At 39.9% G+C, this 13,079-nt stretch overlaps 1 protein-coding gene across 1 annotated transcript; it reads right to left on the bottom strand.

Annotated features, from left to right (window-relative positions):
• Positions 1–277: 277 nt before the first annotated feature.
• Positions 278–12,785, bottom strand: lonrf1l (LON peptidase N-terminal domain and ring finger 1, like). Its single transcript, XM_059337615.1, has 12 exons — positions 12,094–12,785; positions 8,963–9,090; positions 7,908–8,030; positions 5,569–5,766; positions 5,230–5,443; positions 4,938–5,037; positions 4,694–4,808; positions 4,466–4,587; positions 4,209–4,367; positions 3,915–4,077; positions 3,524–3,676; positions 278–1,854 (listed from the first exon to the last, which is right to left on the bottom strand). The coding sequence occupies exons 1-12, from the start codon at positions 12,695–12,697 to the stop codon at positions 1,696–1,698; spliced, it is 2,238 nt and encodes a 745-aa protein (XP_059193598.1). The 5' UTR covers positions 12,698–12,785; the 3' UTR covers positions 278–1,695.
• Positions 12,786–13,079: the final 294 nt, after the last annotated feature.

Raw genomic sequence — 13,079 nt, 5'->3', positions numbered from 1 at the left:
AAATGTATGTTGAAATATGCAAATGAGGCATTATATAATGCCACTGAATGGGGAATTAAGGAGAAAACCCACAGAAGGAAAAAGATAAGTGTCCTAAAATGAACACCTAAATGTGTAATTTGAATGCTTTCTATTCTACTAGTCTGAAAGAAGATTTTATATAAGCGAAATATCCAGTGCTGTGTCAACGTCTTTTATATAGTCATGAATGCTCACCGTTATTAAGAAATGCTTCTTATACTTCTAATGGGTCAAACAATGGATACTGACACTTGAGTTGAAAAAAGCAGTGCATTTATTGAAAACTGATAACTTAAATATTTGACCAAAAAGCAAGTTCTGTCAAAAAAGCCTTTTTACAGATGATTTACATAAAACAGCCCTCACTTCAAAATTGTTTCAGATTTTTTTACATACACTGTGAACAAATGGTGCCTTAAACTAACTTAGAGAAAAAAAATTAAAACATACTTCACACTATGGCTAAAAGGAATGGTAACCAAGCCAACACATTGTAATTCAAATTACAATGCTAAATGGTGTAAGGCAAATGCAGTCCCTGCTAAAGCACTGCAGGTACCGTCCTCTCTCCTCCAAGTAGACAGAGAGCTGCTTTGAATGAAGAATAATGCTAACCCATTAGTTGGATACATGCGTTTTTTTTCTGATTTGTCATTATATTGCAGGAACCCCCTTAGGATTTTTCATACAAACACACAGTCAGAATGTACAAATATATTCTTATTCATAAATTAATTCAGTTTAACTTAATGTAATGGGCAGCTGAATCTTTTGGTTTAGAGGAGAGACAAGTAATACACGAACAGAACCAATCAATCTTTAACACTCCTTTTCAAAAATCTTCACACTCCACTATGATTTCCAAAGATCCATGACAAGCAAACATTTTGGAAGATAGTGCATATGACTTACATTTAGTCATTTAGCAACTTAAGGTTAACCGTGAAAGGAAGAAAAGCATAGATCACATTTCAGGGCCACGAGTGTTCTCTGACTTAATGTTTAAATGGCGAATCTTTTCGTGACAACTTGGAAGAAACTCAAAGTGGAAAAAAATTAGAAGAGACTCAGATTCTTTTTTTTAACAGGAGGGCGCCATTACTAAGAGGCCGTGATGGAATCTGTGCATGGTAAGCATGTGGGGGAAGTGAGTGAGAAGAAAACATGAAGCTCTCAAGATATAGATTAATACTTTCATTGTTTGGTTCACATACGCAAGCCTTTAGCTGCACTAATCTCTTCTCAATGGTTCATTTAAACCACAACTTGCTATTATCTTTTTTTTTGGACTTTCAGCATTTAGGATTTTGTCCCACAGTATCAACACACACCTCCTTCATTTTAAGTTAAATCTAAAAGCCAGCAGACAAAACAAAAGAAACCTTTCCGCCTCACTGGCTTCACTAGAGATGATACAACAAACTGTAAATCTCTTTTGTGAAAGAAGGCTCACTCAAGGTTGACTGTTAGATATAAACTACTCTGTGTGGTCATCTTTGACAGCTTCAACAAAATATCAAGTGGAATAGTGCTCTTCCGCTTGGGACTACTCTTCTCATTTCAACAAGGTGATTCAGATTCGTTCCTATGTAAATTGAAGGATGGCAGTAGAAAAAAAAATCTGGCGAGATTCGGGGTTGCTTGAATGTCATTTTAAAGTCCAAAGAGGAAGCTCTAGTTGTTTGGGATGCTCTGCAGATATGTTAGGATTTGCTGGATCTTCACCAGTCGTTCTTTGAGGCTGGTCATGGAGAGGACAGAGAGCTGGTACCGTGGGTCGATAGGCAGAACCGCAAGGAGCCACCAGCAGCACGCCGGACCGTTAGGAGTTGCCTAGAAGAGAGAAAGAGAGAAGAAACAGTTTAAGATCTTTGAACATCCCCTGCTACGAGAGCCTGACCTATATGGTTATGGCTATTTTGAAAATACTGATACAGATTTTACAGGGGGGGAAAAATATCACAGATTACTCATATGGTTGCCAATATGGTGAATTATTGAACAAAATAGACCTTTTCTGTGTGATCTCTGCACTTATTCTGCATTGATATGACCATGCAAAAAGTATTCAGAAGACTGATTAAACAAATATAGAATAGTTCAGATTTTATTTATTATACATAAATAAAAAAATAAAATACAATATGTTGTATGTTCAATATTAGCGAATTGCTGACCATTTTAAGAAGTTCTTCTAAGTTTTTATATCTGGGTAACTGATAGATACCTGTACTATATATCTGTGATGGGACAATATCAATCTGCTGCTACATTCTTGTTTATACAAATAATTTCAGAGAAAGCATAAATATAGATTTAAACAACATTCTGCAGTCATAAGAAGCCTCTATCTGCTTCAGAGTTAAAGCCTCCTAGTATTATGTGTAGTATGCTTTCAGTTATATAATTGATAACTAGGTGAAGAATGCTTTCTGTGTTATGTAAATATTCAGTCTGCCCTACAACCCTGTGCTGGGTTTGAAACATAAATGACTTGTCACGGTAATCTGCCAGAGGAATGCATGTCTGCGTCAGAAGTACATAGCTGTAATATGTCCCCGTTTCTTGGAGTTCGAGAGCCTGAGACAGTTACAAAATGCTCTTAACTCTTAGTAGGATTTACTGAATGTTTATGATGTCAGTGCTACCGTTGACATTTTACACTGGCTACAAATAACTGCTGCATTGTTCAAGTTCAGCAATGACATAACCGCAAAAATCACAGTCAGTGCTTTCCTTTTTTAATGTGTGCACACATGGTAGATTTGGGGATTCTCCTCATGACATTCTTCTGACGCAACAGGGCCGGTGGGATTAGGTATGAAGCGCCCATAAAGCTCTTTAGCCTATATTGTGAATGAACTCCGCCCTGTGGTTGTCCTAAGAGCTGAGCTGTAATCCCTTTTGGCGCTGCAGGCTACGAGCCAGAGCTGAGCATACACAACAACTATGTTCCGGTATTAAGACTTCAGAGACAGGTGAATCCATAGTAATGTGGGTTTCTCCAAAAAGGCAAGTGTGTCATGAGATGATCCAGTTTTAGACTACCAATCCGCTGCTTCCTGCTGTGTCAGACGAGGTAATAAAAGCTTTACAAACCCTGCGGTGCTTTGAAGAACATTACTGCTAGAGCTCAGCAGATATCGGTACTGATAGTAACAATCATAAATAATAAAATTAGAGCGAATGGGGTTATTTTGCTTTTCTGCACATCTGTTTTTTTTTTTAAAGTTGTGATGGTGACATACGCTCCAAGTAGACATTTGAAGAAAATTACTTCTTGTTCTTAACAGACTACATTAACATCTGCTATGCTGTGACATGCAGCAAACTCACTGCTGTAAAGTATTTTTACTGATATACCTCATTCATTTCACTTTTCAGTCATTTCAACATTTCAATGTAGCAGCAAAGTGCACATTTTTGTGTGTAATAATACAGTAAATGCAATGGAACCACTGTATTTAGAAGCAAATAATTAGAGGACAGCTGTGCCATTTACCTGGATGTCAGCTTCTCGTTCTGGCATTGGTCCAAAGTGCTGCAGGATCTGGTTGTGGAAGTGGATCTTAAGGTTCTGGAACCAGTCGCGGGCCTGTTCGTACACTGCATCATGCAGGTCTTGCAGACTCTCTAGCTCTTCACTGTCCTCCACCTGACAGAAGAGAATCAATTAACCCATCAGTCATTTTTTCATTTTTTTTTTTAAAAATGCCTTGATTTAAAAAGGCACTGGCAATGAATGATAGCTCAAAAACACCAATACCCCACTAAAATCAACCCCTGTACACTCAAAAAGGTGCCACCATATTAAAACAGATTTTTAGTTTGATTTTAAGAGCCCAACATTCTATTGGTGACATAATTCAAATGATAGCCATTGTTGGTCTTACCCTGGTATCATCCAAATGCTCAATGTCGGCCGTGCTGTAACCATCCTTCATTCCTCTGGACAGGACCCGGAAGCGTTTTCCTCCAATGGTGTCCACTACTGATCGCCCATCAGGGAGGAAATGGACACTCCTGATGATCAGCATGCAGCCATAATCTACAAACCTGCAGGGATGGACATAGTTTAGCTTTGGCAGTTTGTTTTAGTGATTCCTCTGACATCCTAAAAGGAACATCTTTTCTAGATGTGAAGCAAATTTTGTAAAACATAGAAATCCTTATGCTGGCATGCGTACCCTTTCTCTGGATCAATAATGCACATCCCAAACTGCCGCGTGCCAGTGTCCATGCAGCGGCGGATCATGAGGCGGTAACGTGGCTCGAAGACATGCAGAGGGCAAGGCACGGTGGGGTAGGCCATGGTACACACAAAGATAGGCACATTCTTCGTCAGACTGCACGGAAGGGGGAGAAAGAGAAAACATTTTAGACCCTTTGAGACACTTTGAAACTTCTGATGATGAACAACCAGCCCACAGATCAAAATTCTTACTCAGAAAGCTCTCTTGTCTCCTCTAGATGAATTTTCGTCCGTTCTGCACACTCCTGACTCAAATACTGTTTGATCAGCGTGTCCAAGACAGAGGTTGTCATGTACTTCCTACATGCTAGATACTGGAGAGAGCAGGATAGGAGTTAATGATTAAATCAGAAGGCAAACATCATATATTTTACAGAGCACATATCTGGATTCAGTACATGTAAGGGACAGGTCTCTCACCTCTTTCAAGCTCTCTTTACAGAGGGGACACTGAGGCGTATGGTCTAAGCAGCGTTCCAAACAGTTTTTACAGAAGGTGTGGCCACATGGTGTCGTCACAGGCTCGTAGAACAACCTGTGTTGATCACAGGGATGCAACATTCATGCATTAATTAAATAAGAAACCGCAGCCTTTTTGAAGCACAGCATGTGTGTAAAATTCAAGGTAAATGTGTGTATTTGGCCAGCTAGTGTGTGACCTCACCTCATGCAGAGAGAGCACTCCAAGTCAATGGCATCCAGCAGGTCCACAGGAACACTTCTGCAGGTTTTGGCAGCCTTTTGTTTTAAGCCTTTTGCTACTCCTAAAGTCAACCAGAGAGGAGACAGTATAAGAAGACAATTTCAATTAATTTTACGCACCATTACTAACATTAGATCCTTTGACTTCTTATGTAATATATTGGTTTGAACTGAGACGAAAGAGATTAGACTTGGGATATAAAATGCAATAAATTAGGAAGAAGAGAAAGCCATAAAATGTTGGGATCACTGACCTTGTTTTTTTAACTTGCTACTTCCTCTGTACACAACGCAGGGTTCTGTGTCTGACACCGACAGCTTTCTCTTCAGCAGCGTCCCCTTGTCCTCGTCACCCAGCTGAGGAGCAGAGCAGACTCTCTTCAGCCCTTCCTCTCCACAACTGGCGCCGTGGATCCGTAGTGAATGAGCTCTGCTCAGACCAGGCCGCTCTAGGCTTTCCCAGCGCTTCTGAATAATGACAGGAAAAAAAACAAGATGAGATGATGATGGTTTCCTTATAAACAAGTGGCAACCTCAGCATTGAAGCAATTCATTGATAAATGTTGTGAAATCATTATTCAGTCTGTGAGTACCTCCTGGTTATCCAGATGGGGGTGTGCCGAGGCGGCACGGACCTGGTGTTGGTGTTGTCTTTGGACTGGGCTCTGGGGTTGATCTTGCGCATCGGGTACAAGAGTTTTACTACGTAAGTGAGGCGATGTGTTCTGTGTTGTCTCCCTCAGGCCGACCTTGACATTCTCATCAGCAGGGGAGAGCAGGTCACACAGGATCTGTAAACAGCAATCAGTTTGTCAGCCTGTACATAGGGTTTCAATGAATCTTTACATTCAAGAGGCAGAAATTGTGTTTGAAAAAAATGTTAGGATACAAAAAGAAATTCAGTTATTTTGAATTTGCCAGGTTAGGTAGAAAAATTCACTGCTTTAAAATTGTGTTTATAACACGTTTTTTTTTCTTCATGGCTCGTTGGCTGAGAGAAAACTGAAGTTGTTGACCAAAGATTGAACTAAACCATACTGCAAATCAAATCCATTAACTAAGACAGTGAGCAAACTTGGTTTTGATAATCTTGATGTTGAATACGCGAAAAAGAGAGCGACCTTTGTTCAGAGAGCTGCCTCGTTCTATGCTCAGAACAGATTATCAGCATGACTTCAGTTTGACCGCAGTGTATAAGACCAAGTAAGAGAGAACATTAACCTTCCCTGCCAGTTCAATCACACTCCGTCTTCACACTTTTTCCTACCATTTGCATTATTTCCCTGCTTGTATCTTGTGAAAGGCTGAAAAACTTTAAAGCTTTATAACTAATGTGGCACCATATGCTCAGCATAATTTGGATGCCTTGTCATCTCTCCGTGAGGGCAACAAGAATGGAGGCTGTCATTTTCAATTGCATTCATTTGCTGTTTTCATTAAAATGTATTGGAAAGGCCTTTGAGACCATAAGTGTGATTACAGGGTACACAAACTGGATTTGACATGCTATTGATGCATGCGGTCTGGCTCCCACACGGCTGTAGGTTGATGTCTAGCCATAACAGTGTCTCTTTCAGGATCAGAAGGATAAGGAATTCAGACAAGATGCCAATATAACAAGCAAACCCTGAACAACAGGTCCAGTCAGTTTCACACACAGTTTCTACCGCTTAAAAACTGGTTTGAGATGACAAATATTAATATTTCCTTATAAAATGAAGATTCAGAGATGATTATGAGAGCATTGGCAACTAAATGCAACAAAGTTTCATCACAAAATTGGAACAACCTTTCAGGTTATTCTGAAGGTATGTAGTATTGCATGCAGGAGTCAACCGTGTGATGCTTATGTAACTACAACACTGTGGTCAGTCTATTCAGTTGTACTAATGCCATTATAGACAGAGTCACAGGACCTGGCCCACTAACAACTTATGCAATTCCATGAGGGACTGAGACCTACGCTGCATTTCCACAGTATGGTACAGTAAAGCTTTACTCAACTCACACTTTTTGTGCTTTTATGAATAAAAACTGTGGATAGTACCTGGTATGTTTTATTTAGCACCGAGGTCGAAGTTGCAGGCAGGTTGAGCTTATACACTAAATGGTTCTGTTGAAACATTAGGACATCCTGCACAAAACCTGCCAGTTTTAAATAGCCAAGCCACAGTCAATAGCAACCACATTTTTTATTCACGCGACATAGATTAAAAAAAAAACACAATAGGAAAACAATGATGTAACCTAGCCCCCATGTACAACTGACAAACTGCATATGTTCTCCTGTTTAATTGCAGATGAAAGGATTCAGCGAGTGCCACGTTGAAGATGATGTTAAGGCAGGCCCTATAGTTGATAATGCAGCAGGTACTATCCACATTGGAAAACACAATAGTACCAAAAGTGAGACGAGTAGACCATGCAGCCCAACCCAGGCATTAGACTGATCCCTGTAGTCTGGTTATATTGTTATAATACTGACCACCAGATTTGGGCCTTTAAATGTTGCACTCTTGATATTTCCACACTCCCTTCATTGCACTGCAACTGCTACACAACAATTTCCCTGTGGATAAATTAAGTTTTATCTAACAGATGACACAATGTAAATCCTATTAAAAAACACAGCAAAGGGTACTGTCATCAGAATACCTAAAAAACACAGCATCTCCTGGTTTTAGGTTTAACTGCTTTTTTAGTCATAAAGCTTAAGAGGGATTTTAGGATCCATGCCATGAAAATAGGTTCCATTAAGGCAATGCCGTATAATAGCAGGTGTAAGCTATAAAAACAGAACAAATGGGTGTGTGTAATAAAGATCATAATGGTTGATCTTTATATTCCCGGCTATCAAATCAAAGAGCTCGGGCACACATGTACCACATTCTCAGCAGAATTATCAGAACTCATTTTTCTTCAATTCTCTCACCTTTTCCACTTGTCTTTTAGCACAGGGGAAGTCCTCGTCCACAGCCAGACAGTGGAGGAAGACTTGGAGAGACTCGTCCACTTGGCCCATCTCATGCAGCACCATAGCTTTCCTAAACAAAGCCTGAGAGGACAAAAAGAGAGAAATTACCCTTCTGTACCAGCATTATGCTCACACTGTGTATTCATTCTCTTGCTTAGTCTCTTTAACTACTGTGTACATATATCTTGAGAAACACCAAATATAAAATCATACTGAAAAAGTGCCAGACATAACTCATATTTATTAAAGACAGGCGAGAGACACTGCTTTTTCTAAATGCAATATTTCTATGCTGTTTAATAAATCAATAGGAAATACAGAATGTATTAAGTATAGACATGTGGTCTCCTGTTACTGATGTCAATAATGGCTTTGACCTCAATCACTGCATTCTCAGTTGTGGTCTAAAAAATATTCATTTATCTTTATTTTCCTATGTAACTCATTTACTCTCTAAGAAGGCATTTTATACAACACTAAAATTAGCAGGAGGTTATTAAAAATATGCCTTTTAAACAAGCAAACAGGGTCACCACTGTGAAATTATTCTTAGAAATTCAACTGCCGAGACACGCTTTAAAAATTCACTTTTAAAAGCTGACGTCTGTTAACTGGCCTACAATTAACTTGTAACTATAATCCAATGAAATGAGAAATGAGGAGCTCCCTGTCTGTGGTTTTGTGGGCGACAGTCTTAAAATACACCTTTTCTTAGTAATGACCGGCTGACCGATATATCAGAATAGACCAACTGGCAGATTGAATACGTGCCAGATTTTAGTAAGTCAAGCCAGGTGAGTGAACATGAGTAAATTACCTGGTGCTGCCACCATCTTCACACCAACCAAAAAAATATCTGACATTAAATATGATGTCATATCTGACTCAATGATTGTCCTCTCATCATAAAGTCACACCAATAGTGCCCACATGCCTAATAAAAGAGATTTTTAATCAAAAATAGCATTTCTGCAGCACATAACAAATGACTGCAGCATCAGTGAGTGACCTACTTCAGCAGAGCAGCTGAACCAGGGGCTGAACTCTGTGTCCTCCAGAGCCAGACGATAGAGTTTGAGAGCCATGTACGCCTCCGCTCGAGACAGTCGTGCCACCTCTGTCCACTCAGGATCTGCAGAATCTAAAGAAGAGGCGGGAAAATATATCAGAAAGTATTTTAGCTTAAACTGATACTACGGGTAAGTAGTGTTTAGGGTAATTTCCTGCATGCCTTACTATACATAACCATACCACAAACACAAATGATATATTAACTGTGCTGGTGACTTCTCAGAAAACAATGCAAAAGAAAAATAAGTTGCATAAGCCTGGACTATTTCTATCTCTGTCACCATTTCCATTAAAGAGGACATAAAAGCTCAATCTGGTTTAAGTAATCTATTTTCCAGTTATGTGACTCATCTTTTAACATTTTTACTTCTTGTTTAATACTCTTTTATGTAATTTGTGCTTCGCTTTAATCAGATTTAATATATTGCTGCCCCTTACTTTCATTTATGTTAAGCACACTGAATTATCTTTCTGTTCCAAATGTGCTCCATAAATAAACTTGCATCTGCTATTGCAGAGCAACAAACACTGGCATGTATTTAAAAATCATTAGTTAACAAGATTAAGAAGCTTAAACCAGCACTCAACACTCTCAGGAATGACTGCATTGTCTGGGATAATAATTACTGTAAGTATAAACATGTACACAACCTTTATAGCTGTTGATTCGGATCTCGTTAAAACCAGACATTTGACATTAATCTAATACTCAACCATGTCACTATGTTTAGCTGCAATCCATCAAAAGTTTAATACGATTAATTTCCTTTCCAAAACTGAGTTGTGATTTTTCTGCACACAGCATGCTACCAGTCAAAGTAATTTATTACCTCACATTGACAAATGGGATTTAGTTGACTTTATTGATGTATGGTAGATGCTAATGTGAGCAAGACCGTTTGTTCAGTCCTCATAACAACCTGTCACACCACCTGCCATCAAGTGACATCAGTGCCACAGTAACATCAGTCTGCTCCTTGACCCGTTGTCAAGAGACAATCTCACCAGAAAGTGTTGCGCTAGTTATCCTCGCTTGACCTTCAAAACACATAACATTTATTATTGCTTTTATTTCTTTAGAAAATTTCTGCCATTGTCACCTTTACTGAACAGAAAGGGCAGGACAGAAATAGGTGGTAGAGGGGGTGTGAGATGCATCAGAGCTCTGAGGGAAAGACTGATGGACACATAACCATGAATGTTACAGGTGTATGGCATGCACTGTAGCCATTCATTTACCAGTGGGCTTTATGTAAGTCTAATGGAGTTACACACTGCAGGTACACAGCAGATTGTGCATCCATATTTCACACAAGGGTGTAATGTTTTTACAGTCACAATCTGTTCGTGAACAAAAAAAGGAGGGGGGGAGGGGGGCAATAAAAGCGTACAAAGTAGATTTTGAGCAGGGCTGAACAATTTAGAAAAATATCAAATGCAATTGCAATATGAGTCCCAGGGAAATGGTCATTATTGCATCATAATTCATGTCATATCATATCATGTGAAAAGTCTGTAGAGTACCATTTGTAGGCGATACATCTGCAGCATCACAATAATTAATCAAAAATGGTATTTTTACATATATTTTGCCTTTCACAAATACTGCACCTCTTTTGTTTTTAATATTGCACTAGTCTATATTTAAAAAATCTGATTATGTTGAAGTGTTAACTATGGTTACACATTCCTTTGGTGTCAGGATCACTGAAGATTTTATAACGCTGAGGTTTAGCTTACACCTTTTACTCAGTACCATGCAGGCAATATCTGAGCAACAAAGGTCAACAGTATAGTTATGTATGTGTTACATCACTTGACCCAGATTCCATGGATGTTTCCAAGACCTTCCATAAACCAGGTGAAGGTCCGGAACAATATGTCTGCCATTCAGTCGGCCTATCAGACCTTTTTTCTTACAGTGTGGGAAATCAGATATGAACCTACACTGCTGAACATAGGGACTCCCAATCATCACATTATAACCATGATAAATGATGTGCCATCTAAAATGTTTGAGCCCCTACCTAGAAAGAGCATTAAATGACTTAATATTAGGAAGCAGACATTGGTTGGATGCCATTGTGGGTTAAGTGGTTGAAGTTAAAGTAAATTAATTAAAAAATATTATTTCTCTTGCAAGGCAGTCCCATACCCATAATGCATCATGCCATTTTAGTTTGTATTTTCAGTTACTACCTCCTTGAGAACCCACTGTTAGTCAGGCAGGGATAATCACTACAACCTCTATTTATCCGGAATTTGCTCAGTGACCATGCAGGATGTTCAGGTATTAAGTTGGAAACTTAAATGCCCTGCTTAAGGCACTTTACCCATTATTGTTACTGGTGAAATAAGCATTTCTCAACTACTTAAACTACAAAAGCGTTTACAGTCATTGGCTTTGCACCAACACTAGCAGCCAACCCTCAATTACCACTGATTTGTCACCTATAAATCATCTGCAAAGGAAGTAGCCTATTTTCTCTCCTTGCATAACGTTAGTATGAGTTACAAAAGCTAACTCACTGCCAGGCTGAGTGCATATCTGGCCCACCAGGCCAGCCTCCACCCTGCCCCATAAACAGCGCACTCATCTTCTTGTAAAACATTTATGAAGCTGCAGATTTTCGCCGCCATAACAGTTACAAAATACAAATGCCCTCCCCCTTGATACATTACAAAACCTGCACCGCTATGTGTCACGACCAGCTGCCTTATGCAACTTGCACCGACCGCGCATGCTCAGCTAAGGGAATTTCGTAAGCAGGACCTACCAGGTTACACGAAAGCTAATAGGAGGAGACTGGCACCGGTACAACCTCATTGAAATACAGTTCATGGGTACAACACATGGAGGACTGTTTTCCAAATGTTGGTCAGTAGAACTTACTCTATTTACCTTGGGGTCTGATGACAGCGAACAAAAGCTATGAGTGTGTCAAGTTCAAGCATTAGGTTTACATAAATACCTTCCAGCAGTGACACATCATGTTCCTGATACCCTCACTGAGGGTGCACAGCAGACGTGCCCCTTAATACACGCATGCGTTTACACGTCAACAACACTTACCTTGCTGAATAACATCGGTAGCAAGCGACACAGCTTCTTGGAAACATCTTCTTCTACACAGCTCGTCCACTTCATATAGCGTTTTCGACCTTTTCAACTCCTCGGGGAACCATTTCTCTAAAAGTCCGCACAATATTACATTCACTTTCTCCTTACCGCTAACCATTTCACTGCACAGCTTACATTTGGAGAGCAGCCGCCGTTGTAAACACCTTTTACAATACGAGTGTCCACAGGCTAAGGTCACAGGTTCACCCAAAAAGCTATGACAGCTGGGACAGTCAAACAATTTGTCTCCATGGCTGCCCGCTGCGTCCTGACTCCGGCCCGAAAACGAGTCCGAGCCAGCCGCTTTGATCTTAAAGTTGCGGAGGATACAGTCCACAAAGGTGCTTAGTTGTTCCGGCCTAACAGGGCCATACCGCATAGCCGCTGCAAACCAGTCAATGGCTTCTTTTAGGCAGTTTTCTGATGCCAGCGCGTTGGCTTTCTGTAGTATAAGTTGATGGTGGTCCTCCTCTACAGAGACGCTGTCCGAGTCAGCACCTATGAAGAAGGCGCTTCTCTCCTCCTGTGTGTCCTCCGTCTGCTGCTGGAGCGACATTGTAGCGTCAAAAAACAAAATGTTATGTAGCTTTTCTTCTGTGAACGTGCCTATTCATTTCTATAGCCGCCGCGGTCCTATACAGTGAATTGAACCGACTTTCCCACAGACAGACACCAGTTTTTTTTTGTTACATAAAAATACAGTCACGTGATCAGCAAACTCGTTCCTGATTGGTTAGAATGCATCGGTTACAAAACCTGCGTTCGAAAGTTTCATAACTACAAAAAGGACGTGGTGAAGTTCACGGGCTGTGCCAGGTTAAAGCTCACATTTTACCCACACACTTAAATTCCCTCGGGCTGCTACAGTTATATCAAACAATACAATGCAACAAAAACATATAATACAATTACTTTAAAAAAAAGTTAGTGTTTGAAAG

Source organism: Centropristis striata, chromosome 1 (genome assembly GCF_030273125.1).
Source record: "Centropristis striata isolate RG_2023a ecotype Rhode Island chromosome 1, C.striata_1.0, whole genome shotgun sequence".
Classification (NCBI taxonomy): Eukaryota; Metazoa; Chordata; class Actinopteri; order Perciformes; family Serranidae; genus Centropristis; species Centropristis striata.
The sequence above is the reverse complement of the archived record's forward strand: the minus strand, read 5'-3'. Positions and strand labels throughout refer to the sequence as shown.